General features: G+C 43.0%; 1 protein-coding gene across 1 annotated transcript; it reads left to right on the top strand.

Moving 5' to 3' along the window:
- Positions 1-494: 494 nt before the first annotated feature.
- Positions 495-27115, top strand: STAG3 (STAG3 cohesin complex component; the record flags this gene model as incomplete). Its single annotated transcript, XM_081053395.1, has 33 exons — positions 495-670; positions 1717-1819; positions 2203-2316; positions 5835-5931; positions 7067-7143; positions 7433-7637; positions 8064-8215; positions 10677-10750; positions 11759-11882; positions 12402-12500; positions 12710-12789; positions 13122-13229; positions 13508-13622; positions 13782-13887; positions 14072-14175; positions 14432-14524; positions 14650-14739; positions 16295-16495; positions 16612-16682; positions 16782-16869; positions 17377-17457; positions 17525-17632; positions 17777-17945; positions 18069-18205; positions 18949-19050; positions 19581-19729; positions 19968-20096; positions 20196-20353; positions 24147-24321; positions 24579-24680; positions 24995-25073; positions 26361-26420; positions 26688-27115. The coding sequence occupies 33 exons, from the start codon at positions 495-497 to the stop codon at positions 26694-26696; spliced, it is 3735 nt and encodes a 1244-aa protein (XP_080909521.1). The 3' UTR covers positions 26697-27115.
- Between the last annotated feature and the right edge of the window lie 750 nt (positions 27116-27865).

Below are 27865 nucleotides of genomic sequence, written 5' to 3'. Positions count from 1 at the left end.
GAGAAGGAGAGCTTTCATTTACTCCTTCAGCGTTTCTGGCCCTATTCTAATCGCGCCTCCACCTCCAAAGCGTCCCATTAAGAGCGTCCCATTCCATTCCATACGGAATCAGGTAGCACTAGCTTTCCAGAAATGAACGTCTGGGTTCTTTTTAATTTATTTTTTGTTTGTAACACGTGAGCTGCTGGTTCACTTACACCAGGCAATTTAGCTTCCGAATCGGGAGAGGGACCTGCTTTAAGCTGCTGTGGTGTGTGCCTTGCTCTGTGCTTGGAGAGCAACTCCAAACCCGTGCTCTGCGTCTGGGGCGGTGGTTTCTTTAATCTCCTGATGCCTTAGTCAAGACTCTCATTTTTGTGTGTGTCTCCCCCACCCCCCCGCCAATCTGAGTTTCAGGGCAGTTCCCTTGGAAAGACGGGCTGGAAGGGGCTGGGGAGGGAGGAAGTAGTGGGGTAGGAGCCCCTTTCTCTCTTTCTTCCCTCAGTTGGACCACCATGCCTACCCTTCGATCCTCCTCCTCCAGTCTCCGTAGCTCCGCCTCCCCGAGCAGTGTGTCCTCCCCACTGCAAAGAGCAATGGGAGGTGGGCAGAGGGGCTTGTTGTCTGCGTCTTCTAGTTTGTCTGCCAGTGTGCCCTGTGATGACAGGGACTTGGACCAGATTTCAGAGGGGTGAGTAGAGTTGGTAAGAAATTGTTACTTGGGCGGCGTTCTCCGGCATCATCGGCAGCTTTCCCCTCTGTCATTTTACGGCCTTGATAGTAATATGCGTGTGACTGTATGAAAACGTAAAAGATGATCTGCGGGTTCACAATGACCCCCTGCCAGCTTTGCTGGCTGGTTTTGGTTGCCCTACATGTTGTAGGCATCAGGAATAATACATCTTGTTCTAAGTCCATCACCCAACTTGTGCAAACCTTTCTCCAACACATTTATGTTCAGTGTGTGCAACTTCTGGTGGGGGTGGGGAGGTAGGGGAAGAGGAAGTAAAGAATTATTTTTTGTGGCCTGACAAATAAGGGATACTTTATAGTTGGTGTCCTGTAGTTTCTTTTTGGGGATTTTATATACAGGTCCATCTATCTTTATTTGTTATCATTTATGAGCTTTTTTTGGTGAAGGTTGTAATAATATATCTTGGTTTTTCTAATCTTTCCAGGAAAAAATTAATCTCATACAAGATCTGGTTTAGCCCCTGGTTATTTTAATTGTTTTCCTCTGAATCATGTCTGTTTCTGTCAGTGCTAGTGTTGAGGGCCAGTTTATGTCTGTATTATTAACTCTAAATCAATTAGACATGTGAATTTGTTTTAAGGAGCGGAATTTAACTCCAGGTGCACATTAATCTCCTGTTTATGTGTGAATAATATACGACTTCCCAACCATGCTGGTTTTTCTCCACACAGCAGTGATCCTTCTACCTGCTTCCGTGAATATCATTTGATTTTCTTATTCAGAGACTCTCAGGAAAGGGTTATCCTTCACCCACCACAGTCCCTCATTCTTTATCTCCATTGCTTTATTCAAGTGAAAGTTTTCTTTTAAGACTTTGTCCCTACTTTCTGGTAACAGTAAACTCATCTCTTCTTAAAGAAAAAAAATAAATATATTTTTCTAATGGAGAGGGGTTACAGCTAGAAACAAAGAGAAATAATAATTACCCTTTTCTATGGAGGGACTGGGGTGTTGTATCTAAGGAGAACCATACTCCTTCATAGGGATAGTGATTCTTTGTCAGCTGATGAAGGCAGTGACTTCGAAGACACCTTGAGACCCAATGTGAAGAAGAGAGCAGCAAAACGACCACTCAAAACAACCCCAGTGAGTCAATTGGTTTTGTTTTGTTTTGGAACCTGGTCTGGGGAATGGCAAAAGGAAACCTAGAAGAAACTCAGGAGATATGTTTGATGAAAGGGCAAGACTTAAAGAGTGTTAAGAGACAAAGTAGGAAGAAGGCAAATTTTGAAGAGAAAAGAATGAAAGAGGACGGTATTAGGATTCAGAGGAATAAGAGTAGGGCTAAAGGTCTTTTATAAGGAGAAAAAGAAATAAAGTTCACAGTATAAAAATCAGTTATTTTAAGTCTGTGATAAACTCGCCTGTGTTATTGGCAGCTTAAGCCTACCTGTGTGATCATGAGACCAAGTGTTAATGTCACTTTCACTTTTTAAAAATATTTCTGATCTCTTTATACTTATTAGGTGGCAAAACATCCAAAGAAGGGGTCCCAAGTGGTACGTGGTCATAGCCAGAAAGAGTCAGAGCCACTAGCCAGTGATCTCTTTGAGGCTGTGAAAGCTGCCAAAAGTGACATGCAGGTAAACCAGTGTCTCACCTGTTTCTTAATACCATCCACCCCTTGTAGGATGGAAAGATAAGGACAAGTGTCTACAAACTTGATTTAATGTGAACATTTTAATGAACATAACCTATATCAGGAAAGACAGGTAAGACTCTGGAGTGAATCCTTGGAATTATATAAGGGAGACCTGGGATGAGAGAGAATGTTTCTTTCCTAAAATTATCAAAGAGCAAGATTGATTTTGCTTTTATTGATTGATAAAGGAGGCAAGGAGAGGCATTGGATAATCTAGAGAGAAAGCTTGAATGTGGGTGGCAGCTTGTTCACCCTTGTCACTTTTTAGCTCCATTTTAGCAATTATACCTAATTCTTTTTCCCTCCCCACATTTCTTTTTTTTATAACTTATTGTAATTTTATTTCATCTGAAGGTGTATAAAGGCTTATAAATAGTTTACAAAAATTTTAAATGATCACCCAAAAGTGAAACATTAATAGTGCTTTAGAGGCCCTTGTATAGCTTCTCTTTACCCTACCCCACAGTCTCCTCACCACCCAGAGATAACCACTAGAGTGAACTTTCTGTTAATGATTCCCTTGTCTTTTCATTATAGTTTTATCACGAATTAGTGTGTTCCTTAGTTTAAATAAATGAATCATTTTCTATATAGTCCTCTGTGACTTAATTATTTCGGTTGTTTAAGATTCACCCATATTGGTATGTAATGTAGATTTTTATAGTTTTTAGAAAAGTTTTAAATTTTTAAACATGGAGTTTTTCTATATTTTTGTTGTTTCATATTTTTGTTACTGATTTCTAACTGTATTGCATTGTAGTCAGAAAATGTGGTATTTGAAACTTAGAGAGATTAGCTTTATGACTTAGCATTTAGTCCTTTTCCAAAACGATTTTACATGTTTATGAAGAGAATGTGTGTTCTCCATTTGTTGGGTCCAGTGTTCTCTTGGGTGAGATAAAAAATGTTAAATGTCATACTGCTTTGCTATTTCTACTAGTCTGGGTTTTGGGAGGTTTTTTGGTCTGTGTGATATATCAGTTAGAGAGGTTTGTTAAAAAGGTGATTTTTCAATTCTTTTGTATTCAGACCTATCTTTGCTTTAAATATTTTGAGGCTTTGTTTCCTGGTAAATCAAACCTTTTATTGTTATATACTGACACTTGTTTATCTCTATACTTTAAGACAAAAATTGTTTTTTTTTTTTGTATTAACATATTTATACTAGCTTTATTTTTGGTTAATATTTGCCTAGTATCTTTTTCTTTTCTTTTTTACTTTCAATCTTTCTATGTATGTTTGGAGTCTGTCTTCTGCATACAGTATATATCTGGATTATGTTATTTAATCCATTCTGCCAATCTGTCTTAACAAGAGTTTAATTCATTTGTATTTGTTGTTTGTACTGATATATTTGAATTTATTTCTTCCATTTTATGTGCTTTCTCTTAATCTTGCCTTTCCTGTTTCTTTTTCCCTTTTTCTTGCTTGCTTTTGGATTTCTATCTTCTACAAGGACCTAAGCACATTTTAATTCCCATTTCCCCTTCCAGTTTACATGCTGTTGTACAGTGTTTTAGTTCTATCTATTCCTCTTCTCCCAGCAAAAGAGACATTACTATTTTATACAATGTTTGTTTCTACTTACTTACATTTTTATCATTTTCTTTGTCCATCATTCCTTCTCAAATCTTCTGTATGGAATGATTCTCTTGCTGTCCAAAGTTTATTCTTTAAAATTTCCTTTAGATACAGTTTATTAACAAACTCATGTTTTGCTTGTATAAAATGTCTTTACCCTGTTCTTGAAAGATTGTTTGCTGTGTATAGAATTCTAAGATGATCTTTTTTCCTCTGAGCACATTAAAAAGATTATTCCACAGCCTTCTAATTTCCTTTATCGCTGCCGAAAGTCAGCTGTCAAAGTTAGCACTGTCTAATACAACAGTTTGTAAGTATGAAAATGTTCTATATCACCATTGTCTAGTACAGTATTCTTTAGCCACATGTGGCTATTAAGCACTTGATACGTAGCTGGTGTGACTTAAGAACTGGATTTTTAATTTTTATTTGATTTAATTTTAATAGCCAGATATGGCTAGGGGGCTACTGTTTTGGTTTGTAAATGTTAAATGCAAATCCTTTGTAAGTGATCTCTTTTTGCTATTACTGTTTTCAAGACTTTTTCTTCTTTTGTGTTATGTTTTATATGATGTTTTATTTCTCATGCTTCAGATCTGTTAGCTTTCTGGCTCTGAGAATTGGTGTCATTCAACAACTACGGAAAATTCTTTTCAAATAGTGCCTCTTCTTCATTCTGTTACCTTCAAGAATTCAATTAGACATCATTTGAATTTCTTACTTTATTTTCCATGTCTCTTAATAGCTCTTTCATTATTTTTGTTAGTCTCTGGACTGCATTTTAGATAATTTCTTTGACTTAATTTTCCAATTCACTCATCTTCTGTGTGCTGTGTCCAATCTGCTTTTAATTCATTCATTTAAATTTTAAATCTTATATTTCTTATTTCAACAAATTTTTTTGGCCCTTTTCAGAATTAGTTGTTCTTTGCTTCTACTTTCAAGCTTCTCTTTCATTTCTTTAACCATAGTAAGCATAATTTATAATCTGTGATAACTTCAGTGTCTAAAGTCTGTGAATATAATTCTACTCTCTGTTTTCCGTGCTGATTCTTACTTTCAGTGCCTTGTTTCTTTACTAGGTTTTACTGTAAACCACTCATTTCCAATGGAATTCTATATGTTAGAATTCTTTGGGGTCTGGGTTGAAGGTGGGTTTTAAGAGATGAACCAGCATTTGCTTCTGGTAGTTGCCTGGGGGCACTCCAGAATCACTTTTAAGTAAATTGTCTGAGTGAGCTTATTCTGATCATATAGGTAGTGTGGATCTGGACTGAAAATCCAGATCTGAGAGCTGGTTTATGGTTATGAATTCTCAAGGAAAAATTCTCTTTTTTCCCTCAACCCCACACTGAGGTCATAACAAGCTAGTTTTCTTGCTGTTCTTTTCTGACCTATAGGTTTATTTCTCATTCTTGCTGTCATGAGGATGTGACTCTTTGCAGGTTATAGCTTTATGCAGGAGCCTCCTTTTGGACCATTCTTGGAAAGCCCATAGGCTTGATCTCCTGTGCTCTGCATTCCATGCAGCCATCTAGACAGAAAGTCAGGGTTCCCAGGGTTAATAGAAACCCTCAGGGCAAAAGTCAGCGTACTTATCTTAAAGGATTGCTGCCTTCACTTTGTTTTTAGCCTATGTGGAGTTCTATTAGGTTGGTGCAAAAGTAATCATGGTTTTTGCAATTTTTTTTTAAAACCTTTTAAACTGAAATTACTTTTGCGTCAACCTCATACCTTTCATTCCAGTTCAGCAATACATTTTAAAAGATGTTTTTAATGTTTTAATCAGAAGTTTAAATGCTTCAATTGGGAAGATCGTGTAGGATTTCTAGTCTGTCATATTGCTGGAAATAGAAGTCATCCACATTGTTTTCCCAGTCTCTGGTGGATGAGTGGCTGGAGAACTACAAGCAAGACCAGGATGCAGGATTCCTGGAGCTCATTAACTTTGTCATCCGGTCGTGTGGATGTAAAGGTGAGCCAAGTCCTACCTCTTTCTAGTCTCCAGCCTTCTGCTCCTATGTTATAAAACTTTTCCTCCATTTAGATGACTAGGATTGGGCATTCCCTAAATGAAGGGTGAAGGTAAAGCATAAGCAAAAGTTCAATTATTTAACTATATTGTTGATTGGCAAATATGGAAGTGATCCAGTAGGGAACTGTGTTGGTTGGAGACAAGACTCTTTGCAGAAAAATAATCATGCTAGGGCTGGGCCAGTGGCTCAGGCGGTTAGAGCTCCATGCTCCTAACTCCGAAGGCTGCCAGTTCAATTCCCACATGTGCCAGTGGGCTCTCAACCACAAGGTTGCCGGTTCAATTCCTTGAGTCCCACAAGGGATGGTGGGCTCTGCCTGCTGCAACTAAAATTGAACACGGCACCTTGAGCTGAGCTGCTGCTGAGCTCCCAGATGGCTCAGTTGGTTGGAGCGCGTCCTCTCAACCACAAGGTTGCCGGTTTCGACTCCCACCAGGGCTGTGCCCCCTGCAACTAGCAAGGGCAACTGGACCTGGAGCTGAGCTGCGCCCTCCACAACTAAGACTGAAAGGACAACAACTTGACTTGGAAAAAAGTCCTGGAAGTACACACTGTTCCCCAATTAAAAAAAAAAAGTCCTATTCCCCTTCCCCAATAAAATCTTTAAAAAGAATAATAAACATAATCCTGCTAATAATATTCACACATTTAAAAATGGACCATCAGATACCTTTTAGTCTTCCTTTCTCTAGATGAAACAATTTTCTTAGTCCTTATTTCTCAGCCACTAAATTGCGTATTTCTCCACTGAAGCTGTGGACCCCCTGAGGCCATGACCTAATTTATTGGGGCAGATAGTCTTAGGCAGGTTGTGTTATAAGAATCCAGAATCTGGTATAGTTTTTCTTTCTTTATTTGTTTGGATTTTTTTTTTTAATAACTAGTTTTCCACTGCTCAATTCCTTTGGGTTTTCTAGAGTGGTTGCATTATAGCAGATACACGGTTAGATGCTAGCACATTTGGATCTTCTGATTCCCCACCTATGCTCTTTTCAATATATTCCCTAGGTCATCTTCAGATGTCTATTAAATAGTCATGGTATCCTGTTATTTTTCTTATCCTCCATTCCTTAGGCACTGTGACCCGCGAGATGTTCAAGAAGATGTCCAACTCAGAGATCATTCGGCACCTAACAGAACAGTTTAATGAGGTGGAAGGAGATGACCACGATTACCATGCCACTCTTATTTCAAAATACAAGGCTTATCAGTCTCTTCTTTCTGTTTCTGGGAAATAAAATAGCTTTTCAAAGGAGGAATTCAGTCTCTCGGGGGCAAAGGACACCCATAGATATTATCTGAATATGCCTCAAGAGTTGAGAATAGCAGGAAATGAAGTATAACAGAGATAACATTCTTACTGTACTATTGGGTTTTGACATCCAGTGTCCCTATGGCCTGGTAATAACTTGCCCATCCTTTTCATAAACCCTTCTGTAGGACTCAGGAGACTATCCCCTGATAGCTTCAGGTCCATCCTGGAAGAAGTTCCAGGGAAGTTTCTGTGAATTTGTGAAGACATTGGTCTTCCAGTGCCAGTACAGCCTCCTGTATGATAGCTTCCCTATGGACGACCTCATCTCCCTGCTCACTGGCCTCTCAGACTCCCAAGTTCGTGCCTTCCGTCACACTAGCACCCTGGCTGGTGAGCGCTCAGTTTTACTCTATAAATGTTCTCCTGGAGATTGGTAGGCCTTTCCTCTCTTCTCCAGTCCTGGATCTTCTTTCCTACCTGCATCTTCACTCTTGATTTCAAGGCCATGCTTCTTTATTCCAAACCCAATTGAGTTTCTCACAAGTGGAATTGTAATAAAAGGGTGGAACACAGTGACAATTTACAGCTATAACATGTTTCTTATAGCTCATCACGGGGAATATGCTGAGGATTAAAAGATGCCCGAGAGAGAGAGGCAGAAAAAAGTTTACTCCAGAACATTAAGTCTTGGGATTTAATAGTCACCTTGCTCTAGCCTTTTATTTTCATTGCCCTTTAGTTCCTTCTTTTTTGAACCTACCTTCCCTTCTCTGACTCAAGTAATGATTTCCATATCTTGTTTTTCCTGACTGCAAGCCATGAAGCTGATGACCTCTCTCGTGAGAGTTGCCCTCCAAGTGAGTTTGCACAAAGACAACAACCAGCGTCAGTATGAAGCTGAACGAAATAAGGGGCCGGGACAGAGAGCGCCTGAGCGGCTGGAGAGCCTGTTAGAGAAACGCAAAGAGGTGAGAATTGTTCCCTGCCTCTTTCTTCCCTCTCTACCAGCTTCCATCCACTGCTTCCACAGCCCACCTTAACAGTTCCCAGGAGCTTCTCTCTGGTGAGGCACAGATCCCCCAGCAACCTTAATGGAGGCTGGCAAGTTTAATAGGCCCATCCTTGTCAGAGGTCATTGGATGCTCATCTTGTTTCTGGGATGCAGGCTCAGTTATTATCATTTCTAATTTAGAGTAAACTTTAGAGATCTCTATAATTCAAAACCTGATCTCAGTTTCCATTGTCTATATTCTTTATCAGAAGTGTTTAAGTGTTGTGCCTGTGTCTCATGCAAGGAGTTAAGTTTTGACTTTCATGTCAAATGTACAGTATACAGGTCATCATAGGAGTGTCAAAGGCCAGCCACTGACGGGGAAGCCAAGTTTTTAAGAAATAGAAAGGGCAGTGGCCTTTCAGTCACTCCTGAGTAAATTCTGTTCCAGTTAGCTACTAGCTCCATGGCCTTATGTAACACTTCCAAGCTTCAGTTTCCTTTTTTTCTTTTTTCAAAAGGGGAATAACTCTACCCTTTTGTGAAGATAAAATGAGATGATGAATAAATTGCCTAGCCTGGCACATAGTAGGTACTTGCTTAGTTCCCTCTTTAAAAAAGACCAGTGGAATACATAAGACCTCACGAAATCTTTTATACTAATAAAACCTTCAAACTGCTGTCTATCATGAGACAGACATGATTTCCACCGCCGTCCTCTCCCTTAGTATCTGAATCTCCCCCAGCGTGAGGTGGCAGGAGTCACCATGTCTAACTGTACCACCTGCCTTTTTCCAGCCCTCACCAAAGATCTCTTCTGTGCTAAATCATTATAGGAGGAAACTTTCTATTTTCCACATTTTCTATTGTCACTGTCAGTATGCTCTTAAACCTTATGTATATTCTGTCTCAAATCTTAGTACACTAGTATAAGTCTTTTTTTTTTTACTGCTCTAGCCTCTTGCTTCATCAATTACCATTCTCTTTTTTTGTCTTTAATCTCTCCCTCCCCACTGTTTTCTTCTCTCCATTTATAAATATATATATATATATATATATTTATAAATATATAAATATATTTTCTTCATTCCTCTCCTCTGTGAGCTACATTTCTATCCTTTTACAAAGTGTTTCCTTACTGCCTTAATATCCAGTACCATCCTTTTTGCTGCCTAGCTTCTCTCCTCATTTTTCATTGAAATTATTCTCAAACCAGTGATGACTTTCTAATCCCTATAGCCAATGGCCTTTTCTCAATCCCTCTTTCCCAAATGTCTATAGAAATTGGTACTGATGACCCACCTTTTTCTCCTTCCCTCTTCCCTCTCCTTTTTCTTTCAAATATGAAAATTGTCAAACATTCAGAAAAATGGAGTCACTGGCAGAATGAACACTATATACAAATTATCTAGATTTAACAACTAATATTTTACTATATTTACATCATTTATTTTTTTACTATTTTATAGTAAATTATGGACATATTGGTTTTTCAACCTAAAGACTTAAGTATGTCCTCTAAAAAAAAATGGCATGTTCCTACATAATCCCAGTACCATTTTCACATCCCAAAATATTAAGTGATTCCCTAAATTGTTCTTAATTCTAACTTATATTAAAAGTTCCCCATTTGCCCCCCAAATGCTTTTTATATCTGATTAGTTCCAACCAGAGTTTAAGGACTATGCATTTAATTGTTATGTTTCTTCAGTCTCTTAGTCTTATACGGAACTTTACTTCCCCTCTTTTTCCCCCAATATGTTGATTTATTGAAGAGGTAGAATTAGTTGTCTTAAAGAACATCTCCTTATAATTCTGCTTCCCTGTAATTCCTGTAATTCTTATAATTCTGTTTCTTTGGTACATGTTATTCATCTAGTCTAGGGTTTCTCATTAGTGACAGTTGACATTGGAGGGCTGTCCTTGCGTTGCAGGATGTTTAGCTGCATTCCTGGCTTTTATCTGCTAGATGGCAGTAGTAACCCCCCAGTAGTAACAACCAAAAATGTTTTCAGACATTGCTAAATGTGCCCTGGGGGACCTCCAGTTGAGAACCACTGACCTAATCTCTTCCTTCTCCTTTTTTGCTAATTCCACTTCTATCAAACGAACTGCATTTGTTAAAATTTCATTTCCCCAGTTGTTAGTCAAAATCATATGTAACTACCAGCTAGGGCCTCTGAATAGCCAAAGATAGTCAAAATAACTGGACACAGAGGGGATATTATTTTTTCCAAACACAAAGAAATCTCTGAGGTATTAGTTGACTATACAGCTTCTTCCATAATTAGAAGGTTTAAAAGGGAACATAGGGTACCAAGGGTTCAGACTGTCCTGTGGTAAATAGAAGTACGGTGGAAGCCATACTTTTCCATATTTTTATGGCCTTATGTTGTTGGGGTACAAGAGAGATTGACCTGCTCCTTCTTGTCCTCCAGCTCCAAGAACATCAAGAAGAGATTGAGGGGATGATGAATGCCCTCTTCAGGGGGGTCTTTGTACATCGGTACAGGTGAGTTAATAGGCTCCTCTAGTTTTTGGTTATAGAGTCTGCAGAAGTAACAAGGCCCTCTCCTAACTCTGAGTTATTTGGTCAGTCCCAGAGCTAATGCAGCTGGAGGAAAAACTAACACGTATTTCAATTTAACGAGGTTTAGTTTATCCCCACCTACGAGGGATTTTGTAAGCTCTTCTGGGAGAGAAAATGAGGATAAGGCATTGCTGAGTATTCTTCTGAACCAGCTTTGCCCAAGGCCTTCCCTCTCACATCTTCCTGGGACTAGAGACTTAAGAGGACAAGAGTAGAGAGCCAAAAGGCAGGGCTTTTCGGAGGGTATGCAGCTTCGCAAGCCTTTTCCTAACCCAGCCTGCTGTTTCGCTGCTAAAGGCAGGGAGTTTTATACTGTTTAAAGAGCGGGTAGAATTAAGTTTTAAAAAGCAGCTGTATTTGTTTCTCATTCTTATCTAGATTTTATCCTTTGCCTTTTCATAACCCTTCAGCTGATTTAATTTTTTTCTTGAAGTGGAATTAAAACACACACACTGTTCGGCCAACAGTTAAAGTAACTTCCAAAATCAGTTTTTAAAGGGGGCATGGAGGATAAGTTCAACTACCGTGTTTCCCCGAAAATAAGACCTAGCCGGACCATCAGCTCTAATGCGTCTTTTGGAGCAAAAATTAATAAAGACCCAGTCTTTATATTAAAGAGTCTATATTAAAATAAGACTGGGTATAATATAATATAATACTGGATCTTATATTAATTTTTGCTCCAAAAGAAGCATTAGAGCTGATTGTCTGGCTAGGTCTTATTTTCGGGGAAACATGGTCTATGAGCTGGTTACAGAAATAAAGTATTTACTTTTTTATATGTTATATTTACATCTGGAGGAGGAAATGAAATACATGGTGCATGGTGTTTAATCAGGAAAATAAATTCTCTGACAAGGAGATTATCTGGTTGGATGGAAAATGAGTTAGGAGAAGGGTGATCAGGTCAATTTATCACGCTGTGCCTAGGGACGTCCTTCCTGAGATCCGTGCTATCTGCATTGAGGAGATTGGGTCTTGGATGGAAAGCTACAGCACTTCCTTCCTCACTGACAGCTATTTAAAATACATTGGCTGGACCCTGCACGATAAGGTGAGTCGAGTCAGTCTCCTTTCTCCTATTCCCCGCATCCTCTTCCCTGCCCGAGGACACTTCAGCTTTTCCTGGTTCTACCACTTAGTGTTTCACTAGTGATCAGTAATCAACCCATACAGGCACTGAACCTTGAAACTTCCCTAGTATCGAGGAGGGTAGGATAAGGTAAAAGAGAGAAAGACCTATCCAGTAAATTAAACGCCTCAAAACCAGAGTAGAGAGGAGAAAGACTTTCCCTATGAAAAAGCAAGAATGTCATTGATGGGTTGGTAATACAGGTGCTCCAGTGGTAAGCAGAGGATCCTTTTCATCATGGTTGCTAAATTTTGCTGTCATCCTTCTTTTTTTTTTTTTTTTTTGAGTAAGAAGACAGCTGTGCATTGTCTTTGAGGTATCTCAGAATCCTCAGTAGAAGGGGACACCCAGGCCCAGAAAGAGTAATCCGAGAGGGGAGTATGGGGGCCCAGTGAGGGTGAGCACAGGAGTAGTCAGTCATACTTGCGTTTTCCTCAACAGCATCGAGAAGTCCGTCTGAAGTGCCTGAAGGCTCTCAAAGGGCTGTACAGCAACCGGGACTTGACAGCACGTCTGGAGCTCTTTACCAACCGCTTCAAGGTGAAACTGGGACAGTCCTCCTGTGCTCGATTCTTTCTTCTGCTTCCTGTTTCCTCACCTCATCTTTGTGTTTCTGTTGCGCTTACATATCTGTAGCTACCCCAGCATCTTCTTCTACACCCTCTCTTTAGGAGTCTCTGGGATTCTAGGAGAACATAATTTAGGAGATGGATACAGTGAGGTTTTGATCAGTGTTCTCCTTCCTGCAGGACCGGATGGTTTCCATGGTCATGGACCGGGAGTACGATGTGGCAGTGGAGGCCGTCAGATTGCTAACACTTATCCTTAAGTGAGTCCTGGGAAGAGGGGGTGCAAGCATCTCAGACTTTTAACTTTTCAGCATCAGACAAACCCTTCCAGAGTCCTATCCCTCCACCTAGCATAAGTCGACTCTTCCTTATGTACAGGTTGAAAGACAGAGGTCATTCGTGAGTTGCAAGACCTCCAGGGGGAAAATTTCCTATCCTCTCTAACTCTCCATCTCCTCTGTCTTCCACTCTTCATTTTAAAGTTATTTGTGAGTTAATCCTCGTTGTTTTTGCCTCTTTTTGTTTCTAACCTTAGTTGTGCTAGAAGACTACACCCATATCTACCTGCTCTTTCTCTTTTTTCTCTTGGCAGGAACATGGAAGGGGTGCTGACAGATGCAGATTGTGAGACTATCTACCCTGTTGTGTATGCCTCTAACCGAGCCCTGGCCTCTGCTGCAGGGGAATTTCTGTACTGGAAGTGAGTGGGCTTCTTTCCTTTGTTCCTTTAACACCATCCTCTGTTGTTTTCTCTCCCTCATCTGCTGCTGCTTTTCCCAAGAACTCCCCACACCTACTAAAACCTATTAAAGTGTCTCTTAGGGGCTCCTTTTCCCTCTCACCTCCTTAGGGCTTTCTTGAGTTCTGTATCTCTTTTTCCTTTATACCTCTCCTTGGATTGTTTCTTCCCTCCATGGTGGTTATTCCACTCCTTGTTTTCTTCTGTGCTGTGCCCTTTCCTTGTGTCCATTCTACCAGGCTCTTCTACCCTGAGTGTGAGACAAGAACGCCGGGTGGGAGACAGCGACGCCGAAGTCCACATACCCAGAGGACTTTCTTCCACCTTCTGCTGTCCTTTTTTGTGGAGAGTGAGGTGACGTATAAGAAGGAGCTGTTTGGCTGTTGTGCATAAGACCTGCAGGTGGAGAAGGATGGGAGCTGGCACAACAGGAAGGAGAGACATGGTTAATCACTGGGCACTTCCTAGAGTTTTTAATGTGACCAGTATCTTCACGTGTACGTCCTTCCACAGCTCCATGACCACGCTGCTTACTTAATAGACAGCCTGTGGGACTGTGCAGGGTCTCAGCTGAAGGACTGGGAGAGTCTGACGAGCTTGCTGCTGGAGAAGGACCAAAGTGCGTGTCACATGGTACCCGGGGAGGGGACCTTTCACCTCCTAGTAGGAAACCAGGAGAGATTTCTTTTCCTGTCCTGTGAAAGAAAGGTGTGGTGGGCAGTAGGGAGGAAAGGGTGGGGGAGGACTTGGAGTTGGAGGGTGGCTAATCTATGATTCTGTGTTTCATTCTCCTGCCAACCCAGACTTGGGCGATGTGCAGGAGAGCACGCTGATAGAAATCCTTGTGTCCAGTGTCCGGCAAGCTTCCGAGGGTCACCCCCCTGTGGGGCGGGTCACGGGGAGGAAGGTATGGCGTGAGTGGTGGGTTGGATTGATTGATGATATTAAATCCAGACGAGTATTATCCATCCTTATCTTCAGGTCTTGGCTTAGGGAGCCCCTTCCTCTGCCCTGCAAAGAATTCCATCTTAAGAAAAAGAAATCTGAAGGGGGCTCCTGAATTCTCTTTTCCTTCCTGGGCAGATAAGTTTGTGGGGAGGAGGGACACACACACACCCTCTGGACCCAGTGTTTCTCCACACCCCAAATGACTCTAATTCTAGGGCTTAACCTCTAAAGAACGTAAAATCCAAGCAGATGACAAGGTGAAGCTGACTGAACACCTTATTCCGCTGCTACCACAGCTCCTGGCCAAGGTGAAGCTGCCCCACTGTTCAGCTGCTGGGAGTGAGACTGAAAGAAAATGGTCTCCGATGAGGAATGGAAGTAAGAATTAGCAACAGATTAGCTAATAAGTCAGTCTCCCTCTCAATCACCACAGTTCTCAGCTGACGCAGAGAAGGTTGCTCCCCTGCTCCAGCTTCTCAACTACTTTGACCTCAACATCTACTGCACCAGGCGCTTAGAGAAGGTGAGGAGGGAGGACAACACATGTCCTCTGCCTTGCTGCTTCCCTGCTAGGGCCAAAGGTCCTACTGCCAGTATTTGGTTCTTCTCAAGAACCTGGGTTTCAGAAAAATCAGTAAGTCTTCTCTTTCTTAGGTATCTTACCCTTGAAGTTGAATGCTTTTGATCCTATTTTTTTCTTTTGTTAAATAATTTTTTATTTTTCATTATAAATAATTATAATTGACATACAACATTGTATTAGCTTCAAGTGTGCAACATAGTGATTAGAACATTTATATAACTTACGAAGTGATCACCTCAATAAGTCTAGTGCCCGTCTGACATCATACAGTTATTACAATACTGTTGCCTGTACTTTATTTTTTACGCTGTACTTTATGTCCCCATGACTGTCTTGTAACTACCAATGTGTGCTTCTTAATCCTTTCACCTTTTTCACCCAATTCCCTAACCCGCCTCTTGTCTAGCAACCATCAAAATATTCCCTGTATCTATGAGTTTGTTTCTGTTTTGTTTGTTCATTTAGATTCGTTCTTTAGATTCCACGTATTAGTGAAGTCATATGGTATTTATCTTTCTTTGACTTATTTCACTTAGCATAATACCCTCTAGAGCAGGGGGGTCCAAACTGCGGCCCGCGGGCCAACTGCGGCCCGCAATCCATTGGTAATTGGCCCGCAGCAAATTCCAAAAATATATTTAGTTTACTTAAATAAACCAGGTGAGGCAATACGTACTTCACCTCGAGTGAGTGGCCCGGCTGTTTGTGTATTTTACCGCATATGGCCCTTGGTGAAAAACGTTGAAAAAAGTTTGGATACCCCTGCTCTAGATCCATCCATGTTGTTACAAATAGCAAGACTTCATTATTTTTTTATGGCCGAATAATATTCCATTGCAAAGAAGTACCACTTCTTCTTTTTCCATTCCTCTACTGATGGACACTTAGGTTGCTTCCATATCTTGGCTGTTGTAAATAATGCTACAGTGGAGATACGGATTTATATGTCTTTTTGATTAGTGTTTTGGGTTTTTTCAGATAAATACCCAGAAATGGAATTACTGGGTCCTCAATCTCTTGTTATTATCTTTGTTTTAAAGTTTACTTTGTCTGGTATAAGTATTGCTGCCCCAGCTTTTTGTTGTTGTTTCCATTTTCATGAAGTCTTTTTCCATCACTCTATTTTCAGTCTCTGTCTTCTGAGCTGAAGTGAATCTCTTATAAGGATCTTGTAAGGGTCTTATTTTCTTATCCATTCAGCCACTCTGTGTCTTTTCGTTGGAGCATTCAGTCCCTTTCCATTTAAAGTAATTGTTGATAGATATGTGGTTGTTGCCATTATTCATATTTTTGATCATTTTTTTCTCCTTCTTAAAGAAGTCCCTTTAACATTTCTTATCATACTGGTTCGGTGGTGATGAACTCCTTTAGCTTTTTCTTGTCTGGGATCAACCCAATTTCTTATCTCTCTTAGCTGTACTCCATTCCAGAAGAGTTGTCTTCCCCACTTCTCCAAAAAACTACCTAGCTTCTTTCACCTTCTCTTCTCTCTCAGCACCTGGAGCTGTTCTTGCAGCAGCTCCAGGAGGTGGTGGTGAAGCATGCAGATCCCGCAGTGCTCGAGGCTGGAGCTCATGCCCTCTACATGCTCTGTAATCCCGAGTTCACGTTCTTCAGCCGGGTGGACTTTGCCCGCAGCCAACTGCTGGATCTGCTGACCGACCGCTTCCAGCAGGAACTTGAAGAGCTGTTGCAGGTAGGAACTGGGGCTGAATGACAGGACACCTCAAACTCAGGAGGGAGAGGGCCCCAGACGGGGACCATGGGTCTGGGAGTTCTCGGGAAAACCTCCTTGCGCACCTTTTTCTTCAGTCGTCCTTCCTCGACGAGGATGAGGTGTACAGCCTGGCGGCCACTCTGAAGCGCCTCTCTGCCTTCTACAAGTGAGCAGCTCACCTCCTGCTTCCTCTTCGATGTCTCCTGCCGTCCGTAGAACTGATTCTGTTCCAGTATCACATTGCCCTCCTCTCTCGCCCCTCAAGTGCTCATGACCTAACACGCTGGGAACTCTCTGAGCCGTGCTCCCGACTCCTCCGGAAGGCTGTGGACACAGGAGAGGTTCCTCACCAGGCAAGTGCACAAGTTGGAGATGTGGAGGCGGAGAGGAGCTGTTAAGGGCCCTGTGTCCTAGGTGACTGTGGAACCCAGGCAACTGCAGTACCAGAGACGTGGGGCAGACACAAGGGAAGAAGACGATGTGGGTATTGCCCCTCCATTGCACCCCGGAAGGTGAACTGTACCTTCCAGTGCCCACAAACAGCCATCCTCTCTGGGGTCCTGGGAGTCAAGGATAATACTGAAGGGTTCTAGGAGACTTCAGATAAATTCAGGAGAGGTGACGTTTTTACCTAGGATAAAATCCTCTAAAGATTGTCTGGAATCACCTCTTTTCCTCCAGAAAAGGAATTGGGGCTCCCCTAATCTTATTTTCTCTCTTCTTCACTGATTTTGTCTCTATTCACTACTTTGTGTGTGCCTGCCTGTCTGTCTCTCCCTCTCTCTCTCTTCCTCTCCCTCCCTATCTGCCCCTTATTCTCCGGACACATCCCTCATTTTAGTAATATTCGGTTGTTACAGGTGATTCTGCCAGCACTGACTCTCGTCTATTTTTCCATTCTCTGGACACTAACCCATCTTTCCGGATCAGGTGCTTCCCAGGTGAATATGGGTCTGAGAAGGGGAAACAGGAATGAAAGAGCCTGTGGCTTCATTCCTCCCCTTGAAGCCACTGTCTCCACAGATGCAGCTGTTGAGTTTGAAGGGCAGAATGGTGGCCTTCTGTGAACTCTGCCAGAGCTGCCTCTCAGATGTGGTTCCTGAGATCCAGGAGCAGGTGAGCATTTACTTAAGTGGGACCAAGGAGATAAGTCTTTCCGCATGGTCTGAGGACTCCTCATTCTAAGATGAAATTAGGTGTGTAATTTCGATGTTAGTCAATGTTCTGTCCTTTTTAAGCATTCCTTTTTTCCCCCAACAGGCTTTTATCTTACTAAGTGATCTACTTCTCATCTTCAGCCCTCAGATGATTGTAGGGGGCCGCGATTTCCTTAGGCCCCTTGTCTTTCTTCCTGAAGCCTCTCTCCAGTCTGAGCTAGCCAGCTTCCTCATGGACCATGTCTTCCTGCAGCCTGGAGAACTGGGCAGGGGTACAAGGATCCTATACCTGGGGCTCAGAAAGTGGCTGGGGCGTGGGCCTGCCTCAGGCACGTAGGGCAGGGGGCCTAAATCTGTGGTTCTGATATTTCCATTCTGCATTTGCCATGAGCCAGGTCATTCCCAGGAGGACCATTTACAGATAGAACAGCTGCACCAGCGGCGCCGCCTCCTGGCCGGGTTCTGCAAGCTGGTCCTTTACGGGGTGCTAGAGATGGAAGCAGCCTCCGATGTTTTCAAACACTATAACAAGGTACAGTGAAGCCCTCGCTTAGACTGCAGGCCCTGTATTACTGCAGAAAGGAGGGTGGGGAGAAGAGGGCATCAGGCTTAAAGGAGAAACAGGAGGGAAAGGGCAATAGAAGTTTAGAATAAAGGGACAAAGAAAGTGTTAGGAGGAAACAATTCATTGGAGGGGAAATATCTTATTCTTCCTGTCCAGAATTTTTTTTCCCTGTGAATCCAGTTTATGGAAGGCGGTAATGTAAGAAGGAAAAATAGAATGGAAGAGGGGTCAGTTTTCACAAGATACCTAGACGTGTACCTCCGTTTCCTCAGCCTCCATTGTATTGGTTTCTGTTTGGTGAGCACCTACCCCGTACCAAGCACCATTCCCAGCACTAAGGACACAGCAGTGAACAAAATAGACACAAGTTCCTGCTTCATGGAGCTTCTGTCCTAGTGGGCTGAAACTAGAAATGAAGGCTTCAGAGCTGGATGAGAGTGGGCACTGGCAGGCTTACTACTCTTCTCCAAGAAATGGGTTCAGGGCAGAGTGTCTTCCCTTATTTATTTGGCTAAACTCTGATTTATTTTGGGCTTTACACCTATTGGCTAGAAATGAGGTCTAGTCTGGGTTGTTTTATATTATACTCATGTTTTCCTACCTAAGTCACTTTTGGAAGGAGACGTAATTAGGAAGGTGAAGGAAGGCACAAAACAGAAACGGTCTTTTCCTGTGATCAGACACTATCTCCTCCATTTCTCCTTCCTCAGTTTCACAGTGACTATGGGGACATAATCAAGGAAACGTTAACTAGAGCAAGGCAGATCGACCGAAGTCACTGCTCCCAAGTCCTGCTGCTGAGCCTCAAACAGGTATTCCTTCTGCCACGAAGGCCACAAACCCACGCCGTGCCGTCCTTGTAGCTGGCAGCCTCTGTCAAGCCCCGGCCGTTCAGGATGTGAGATCCTTAAGAACAGGAACTTTATCATTTATTTTGACTGTTACTTTGTATGGCCATCTCTTTCATAACTAGTAGAGCCATAGAAAGTATTTGTTAACTGACTGGGTAGTTTCCACCCCACCTTGATAGAAAGTCAACTTAGAAGCGCTGACAGTAAAGTGATAGGAAATTCCTATTTTTTTTCTAATCTGTTCTCTCTCAGTCTCCTTTGGTTACTATAGACATTTTTATTTCTTGTTACGGAGCAGAGGTGAAGGCTCTCTCTGCTGTAAGGGGTAAGGGGTAGGGGAAGTGTACACTAGGAGGAAGGAAAGAGTAAAAGTAGCAGATGGCATCCCAAGCCCTTCAGAATTTCTAAGCAGAGAAGGGAATGTTCTACTTTTTTCCCTGTTTCCACCTTGTTCCTCCCTCTCTCAAATGTACCATGTCTCCTGGACACAGGTGTACACAGAACTGCTGCAGGAACAGGGGCCCCAGGGCCTGAATGAGCTTCCGGCTTTCACTGAGATGAGGGACCTGGCCCGGAGGTTTGCCTTGAGCTTTGGACCCCACCAGCTACAGAACCGTGACCTTGTGGTCATGCTACACAAGTAAGGCAGTACTGGTTGGAAGTTAGTGTACTTCAATTTTTTGGCTAAGCCAAAGGCTATATACCGGGAGAGCTGGGAGTAAGATCTTGGAGGGAGGATAGCATGTTGAGAAGTAGCGATCAGGTTGGCAGGGGGATAGTTCTGGGAGACAAGCTGGGAACGGGTTTGGTTCACTTGGACAGCCCTGGGACTGAAGTAGGAAGGGACTATCTTCCTAAAATAATTCTGCTCTACCAAGGGAAGGCATCAAGTTCTCCTTGTCCGAGCTTTCACCAGCTGGCCCCTCTGGTCAGCCCCCCAATCTGGCATTCTTGGAACTCCTTTCAGAGTTTTCCCCCCGGCTCTTCCATCAGGACAAGCAGCTACTGTAAGTTATGGGTAGGTGGATAAAGAAGTGGATTAGGGAAGAAGGGCATGGTGAGGGCCCGCTGATCACTTCAGCCTCCTCATCCCACCCCTTCATTAGATTGTCCTACCTGGAAAAGTGTCTGCAGCCTGTCTCCCAGGCACCTGGCTATCCCTGGGGTCCAGTCACCACCTATTGCCACTCCCTCAGCCCTGTGGAGAGCACAGCAGAGGCCACCCCTCAGGGCTACCCCCACTCCAAGAAGAGGCGCATTGAAGGTAAAGTAATGCGTGTGTATGCTGTGTGTACACGAATATCAGGGTCCCCAGAAATACTTCCTTTATGCCACTACTTAGGTAAGTAGTATATGGCCTTTTGCCACCTTCAAACTTTTGCATTTGGTTAAGTAAAAAAAATTTATTGAGCATGTACTATCATTACTTCATAGCTTTTTACCTTCAGATCACTACCTGTCTTATAATTTATCTAAGGTTTTTTTCTTTAAACTGATTTTTCTATTTTATATAGTCTCATCGTAAGTGATAATATTGTAGAAATCACAAGTTTGATGTGTTAGTACGTTTTCTCTAGTGACATTTAAAGATACTGATAGTCATTCCCCATTTTCCCCATACCCGCAACCCTTGGCAGGACCATTAACCTCCTTCCTATCTCTGAATTTGCCTGTTTTAGACATTTCATAAAAACGGAATCATACAATATGTGGCCTTGTGTGTCTGACTTCTTTCACTTAGCATAATGTCTTCAAGGTTCATCCATGCTCTAGCATATAACAACAGTATCTCATACCTTTTTATGGTTAAATCATATTCTATCGTATGGGTAGGATACATTCATCCATTCATCAGCTCATTGATATTTGGGTTGTTTCCACTCTGTGACTATTATGCATAATGTTGCTATCGACATTCATGTACAAGCTTTTGCATGAACATATGTTTTCAATTCTCTTGAGACATACCTAGGAGTGAAATTGCTGGATCAGATGGTAACTCCATGTTGAACTTTTTGAGGAACTGCCAAACTGTTTTCCAAAGTGCCTACGTCATTTTGTAATCCCAACAGCGATGGATGAGGACCCCGTTTCTCCATGTGCTTGCCAATACTTGTTATTGTCTGTCTGTATTCTATCCATCTCCCAGTGGCTGTGAAGTGGTATCCCGTTGTGGTTTACATTTGCATTTCCCTAATAACTAATGATGTTGAGCTGCTTTCATGGGCTTATTGGCTGTTTGTATTCTTCTTTAGAGAAATGTCTATTCAAATCCCTTGCTCATTTTAAAATTGGGTTATTTGTCTTTTTGTTGAGTTGTAAGAGACTTTATATATTCTAGATACAAGTCCCTTGTCAGACATATGATATACAAAAACTTTCTCCCGTTCCATGGGTTGTCTTTTCATTTTTTTTATGGTGGTCCTTTAAAACACAAAAGTTACTAATTTTGATGAAATCCAGCTTATCTAGTTTTTCCTTGGTTGTTTGTGCTTTTGATGTCTTATGTTAAGAAATCATTGCCTAATCCAAGGTCACAAAGATTTACATCTATATTTTCTTCTAAGAGTTTTCTAGTTTTAGCCCTTATATTTAGGTCTGTGATCCATTTTGAGTTAATTTTTGTATATGATGTGAAGTAAAGTGTGACTTCTTTTTAATGTCTTCTACATACCACCTAAAAGTATCCCTTGTACCCCCAGGAAACTTTAATCAGTTAGCTCATAATATTTGTTAAGGACCTACTATGTGCAAGATACTGTGTTAGGTGTTTTAGAAATCATGAAGGATCCTCAAGTAGCTTACCATCTAGTAGAAAAGAGAAAAACATATTTATAGAAAAGTCTGAATTATAAACAGTCACCAGTAAATAATTTCTTGAGGGTTTGAGAATTGACAGATGAATGCTAAAGAATACAAAGAAGGAAGTTACCGCTGTATGTTTAGTTGATCTATGAAGGCTTCCCCAAGAATATGGAATTTAAGCTGGAGCTTAAAAAATGGGTAAGATTTATATAAGCTGAACAAGGGAAGAATGAATATCATGGGTTAGCAGAATAGCATAAGCAAAACATAGGAAAGTATGTGTTAGCCAGAGCACGTGGATGTATTGGCTGGTTTGCCTAAAACAGGATTTGTAAAGGCAGGATGAAACTAAAAAGGTCGGTTCCGTTGTTTAGTCAACAGATACTTATTGAGCACCATGTGCTGGGAATACAGTAGTGAACAAAAAAGATACTGTCGAGTGTCAGGTAGTGATACGTGCTGTGGCGCAAAAGCAGGGAAGAAGATAAGAAATGCAGTTGAGGTGGGGATTGCGGTCTTATAACGAGTGATCAGGGGAAAGCCTCACAGAGAGTGTGAATGTTGGGCAAAAACCTAAAGGAAGTGAGGGAGGGTGCCTAGTGTATATCAGAGTAGGGTATGAGAGGGGGCAACCAGTCCAAGGCCATGATGGGGGATGTGCCTGGCATGTTCAGGAAACAGCAGAGAAGACCAATATAGCCTAATGGAGAGAGTGGGCAATAAGGCCAAAGAGGTAGTAGGAATCCAGAACATAGGAGTGAGTAAAGACTGGACTTCACATGGAATGAAATGGGAAAGCATTGGAGGATTTGAGCTGAGGAGTGACGAGATCTGCCTCTCGTTTTGAAAGCATCCTTTCTGGCTACTGTGTTGAGAATTGACCAGAGGGCAAAGGGTAGAAGCAAAGGAGCCAGTGAGAAGGCTGTTGTAGGCTTCCAGACAAGAGCGTCGGGGCGTAGACTGGGGCAATGGCAGAGGTGGTGAGAAGTGGCCAGTTTCTGGATATATTTCCAAAAAGATACCACTAATAGGACTTCCTAACAAACTAGAAGTGTGATGTCAGACAGGATTTGAGCATGACTCCATGCATTTTTGCCTAACAGTTGGAAGGATGGCATTGATAGCAACTGAGATGGGGAAGGATGTGAGATTAGGGCGATGGTTATTAGCTGTGTTCTCACAGGTGGGGGTGTTGGACAGCCAGCCGGGGATAGGAATCGGAAGTTCAGGCTAGAGGCAGAAGCTTGAGATGAACTTAGGAGTTGACATTTAAAGGCATGAACGTGAATGTTGAGGAAGCCAGTGAGGGTGGAGCAGAGGAGAGGCCCAGGGGCGGATCCCTTGGACGTTACACCATTAATAGCCTGGGAGATGAGAAGGACCTGCCTGGGAGCCGAGATTTCCTCTCTGGGGTTACTACAAACTCAGGGGTGTGGGTCTTTCCTGTTGTCTGGAGCCCTCTGCTTAAACCAGCAGCAGCTTACTTTCTGGGGTTTGGATTTCAGCTTATAAACGTTGCCATGGTGAGGAAGGGTAATGGGGGTGTGACTATTGAAGGTTGAGAAATATTTATATTAATATCAATTTGACTCATGTTTTAAAATAGTATAACGTGGGTTTTCAGAGACATTTTAGATTCTTTCCCCTCCTCCACCTCGTCGGATCTCTGCAGGAAAGAGATTTGTAACATTTTGAGCTTCGGGTCCTCCACTTACCCTTCATACCAGCACTGTGTTGATATTACAGTCATCTCATTTTGTTTTTCTAGCTTTTTGAAAATCCAGTCTTCCATTTTTCTGTTCCTCCCTACTCTTCATACTTCCGTCCTAGCATCAGGTCCCAAAACTCTTATTTGCAATTTCAAGCTTTTTCTCACCACAGAAGTCTTAAATGATTAGGACCTCAAATGTCTTCGTTGACTCACTGAAACTTCTGTCTTAGGTGAGTCCAACCCTCTCTGCCATTCGTGTCCAAATGTTACTGTTTATGTGTGAAAATATATCTCTTTCCATCTTGTTTTCTAAGCTGTGTGGTAAGTTTTTCTTGATACAAGTCTAGACATAATTCTGTAAACCTTATTCTTAGTACATAGGGCTATGCTCATGGTTTTAGGCATAACATAATGCGGCCATATACGTTTTCCATTCCCTTCCTAACTTTCACTAACCAAATCCTAGGCCGGTCTTGAAAAATGAAAACCATCTGCGGCGGTACGTGGTCTGCAGTTACCATGTGCATCTGCTTCTTCTCAGGCCCCTCAAGGCGGCACAGAGAGGACATCTCTTCACCCCAGGAGGAAAGCCTGCAGCTGCACAGCGTCCCGCCCACACCCACCCTCACCTCCACAGCTGTGAGGAGTAGGCAGCCCCTGGGGGGCGTGGAAGAGATGGAAGAAGAAGGCAGCTCAGAATCCGAGTCTACCCAAGGGTGAGGGCCGAGGGAGAAGAATCTGGGGGTCTGATTGCCCAGTTTGGTGCCTCGCCATCTCCATCTTACTGTTTCTGTTCTGTTGTTCTCTCCTGCAGCACTCGCTCATTCTTGAGTTCTTCTCCAGTCCTTTTCCAGTTGTTTGGCTTTCCTTTTTCTGCACTCTGAGCTTTCTCCCTTTAATGCTGGCCACCTTCCCTCCTCTTTTTACCCTTGAATTTTGTTTACTGTCACTTATCCTACATCATTCCCAACAGCCAGCCCCTTTCAGGCACCCAGACGTCAAGGTTCTTGAGCCCACAACATCTCCAGACTCCACTCAACCCCTCAGGGCCTGGTCTGGGCAAGCAGCTGACCCGGTGAGCTTTTCTCATCATCTTCTAGCTTTACTTCAGATCTGTCAGCCACGGTGAGGAGATTCTCCTCTTATCCAGTGCTTCTATGCCAGTGCTTTTTGGACTTGTTTTAATCATAAAACACTTCCTTCCAGCATAATGTGGGACCCTAGTATGTAAAACTGATATGAGTAGAACTGTTGATTAAAGCAGGAGTGGGAACCTAGAGTCCTGCTCTATTTATTGCCCAACTCTTCTCCCCTGGGGTGCCTCTGAGAAACTGTCAGGGGTCTTTAAAGAGCAGTTTGGAAACCTCTACTCTTTGCTACTGCCATCAGCCTCAGCCTCATGGAAGAGGACGAAGAAGAGTTAGAAATTCAGAATGAGTCAGGTGAAGAATGGCAAGATCCAGACGAGGTGAGTGAGCCCAGCATCCCCTTCTCCCTCTAGAACTAGAGGCAGATACGAGAAGAAGAAATGAGAGTGATTCTCCTCTATCAGCCCTGATGATGCCTTTGTCTCTGAAAGCTGCTTAGGACTTTTTGAAAGAATCAAAGTAGAGAAGGGAGGTTTGCATTTTGCTAGGACTTTACTTTTATTAAAGAAAGAGAGTAAAGAAATTAAAAATACCAGGGGTGGCCGGTTTTCCCAGTGGTTAGAGCGCTGTGCTCGTAACACCAAGGTCCCTTGTTCAATCCCCACATGGGCCAGTGAGCTGCGCCCTCCACAACCAGATTGAAAAACGACTTGTCTTGGAGCTGAGCTGCGCTCTCCACAACTAGATTGAAAACAACAACTTGACTTGGAGCTGATAGGTTCTGGAAAAACACGCTGTTTCCCAATATTCCACAATAAAATTTTTAAAAAATTAAAATACCAGAAAGGACTGGAGTGGCACTACCCCTCTCAGTCCCCAAATAAGAATTGAAAGGAGTCCTAGAGCTAGAGCTGGGGGGTCATCTAGCCTAGCCTTGTAGCCCATGCAGTCAGTTTCTTCATAACGCACATGCACACACAGGCACACGGGCACCCTGCCTTCCCTCCTGTCTCCTAGAGGGCTGCCCTGGTCCCTGTTTCTCCACTCACTCTGCTTTCAACCCCAGCCTGACTGCTTCCCCAAGAGAACATGCCAGAATAGTAGGAAGAGCGTGGAATTTGAGTGAGGTGACCTGAGAGTCCTCAGTCCACCTCTTTATCAGGTTAGCTCCTGAGCTGCTCTCAACCTCCTCATCTTTGCAATGGAGCTTTTACCCAAACACCAAGTGAAGGCATCTTATAAACGGAAAAGGATTATGTGTCTGCTGCTGCTATTCTGCTCCCTTCTCTGCTCTTTGAGGAGGGGGAAAGGACAGGATAAAGCAGGGGAATGGAGGTCGTGTGAGACTAGAGAGCAAGGCCCCTGTTAGAATACTGTAATCTTTCCTAAGTCCTCTCAGGAAAAATCCCATCTGCAGGTCCCAAATCTGCATGAATGTTAGGGGCTCAGTCAGCAGGTCAGAGGAGGCGCTTCTTTGATGACTCCAACAAGTCTAGGCCTGAACCTCCTGCCCACACTGCGTTTTCTAGTCTGCCCTCCATGACTGCTTCAGGGACCCCTACAGGCCTTGCACTTGTTACTGTGAGACTGGGAGGGGAACTTTGTTACTTTGCCATGTGACGGAAGTGGGGGAGGACCTTTCTAACTTCGGACCCCATTCTCTCTAGCACTCTTCTCCAAGTGAGCCTGGGCTGGACCTCTTAGATTCTGCAGAGCTGAACACTGAGGTGAGCATACCCCGAACAGACTGCGGAAGGAGGAGTTGTGGTCCTTGGGAAATGCTGGCAGGGAACCCAAGTATCTGTCAAGTAGGTGGAGAGAAAGGCCACAGCCCATGGCCTGTGCGCTCAGCTGTGTCCAGAGATTTAGGAGTAGCCCTGGACAGAGGGCAGGAGGGGAATTCGAGTACTTTCCTGGAGGACCTTGCAGCCATCTCTTTGCCCCATAGTCTGTCATCATTTCTCTGTGTTTGCCTTTTATCTTTCTCCTTACAGGATTTCTGACAGGACTCGTGCCCCTCCGCAGCACCACCCTCTACCTCCAGGACATGACCACTTGGAAAAGGCTGACAGGAGAAGGGAACAAAAGGAACCATTACTTGAGGCCCCACCCATGGTCTCTGAGGGGAAGGAGAGGTGGGCTTTGCCTTTCTAACCTAACCTTTCTCGCATTTTGTTAGGATAGAGAAGCCTTAAGCCCGGTCCTTCTTTGTGCACCGTGGCTCTGGCCCTCCTTGTTTGAGCAGAGTGCCCATTTCCAGCTGTGTTGGAGGGGTGGGGGCTTCACCTCACTATCTGAGAGGGTCACTGCCTCCCTGTGTTTAATGGAAAGAGCCTAATATTTCTCCTGTATTTTGAGAACATCTTTCCTATCCTCTTTTGTGCCCTAGTGTTAGGTCAATAAATACGTTTGAATCAGCTGTTCCCAGAGTGTGCCTTGAGATTGTCAAACTGGTGGACGTCAGGTCTTTGCTGGTGTCTCAGGCAGCCCTGCCCAGCCCCATGGCCCAGTGCAGGTGCAGCATTGTGTACCCCCAGGTGTTAGTGTACTGGCTCCTGAGAATCCATTGCTTAGTCCTGAGAGACTGGGTGGGGCATAGGAGTTAGGGAGAGACACTGGCTGCCTCCAATAGTTCAGGCTGAAGAGAGGAGGTAGTGACTTGATCGCCTGGAGGGTAGACCTGCCTGTCTCACCTACATCGAGGCCAGGCCAGTCCACAATCTTGGCAGAAATCTTGCCAAGAAATCTTGGCAGCTTTCACCCAACAGTTCTTTCCAGGGGTAATTTCGTGCCCTTATCCCAAAAACACTTGTCATAATTTGAAATTTTATAGAATCTCAATATCTGAAAGTCAGGAGGAAACTTAGAAGTTATTCTAAATGTCTGATCCAAAAACCCAAGTTTCTGACATCACCTCCTTTATCCTTACCTTCCCCCGCTAGTTCTCACCAAGTCCTGTCAAGTTGTTCTCCAAAATATCTGTCTGATCTGTGTCTTTTCTCCTTGTCGCCATCGTGTCTCACCTAGACGGCCACAACACAGCCTCTGGAAACCAGCCTCCTTGAAACTCGGACTTGTTTGTTCTGCCTTTTGGGGCAGCACAGCACCTCTGTTCTCTCTCCCCCCTGACAAGCAATCACATATATGAAGACATTTTTGTCACTTTCTACTT

The sequence above is a fragment of the Rhinolophus hipposideros genome, assembly GCF_964194185.1.
Source record: "Rhinolophus hipposideros genome assembly, chromosome: 7".
Lineage (NCBI taxonomy): Eukaryota > Metazoa > Chordata > Mammalia > Chiroptera > Rhinolophidae > Rhinolophus > Rhinolophus hipposideros.
The sequence above is the reverse complement of the archived record's forward strand: the minus strand, read 5'-3'. Positions and strand labels throughout refer to the sequence as shown.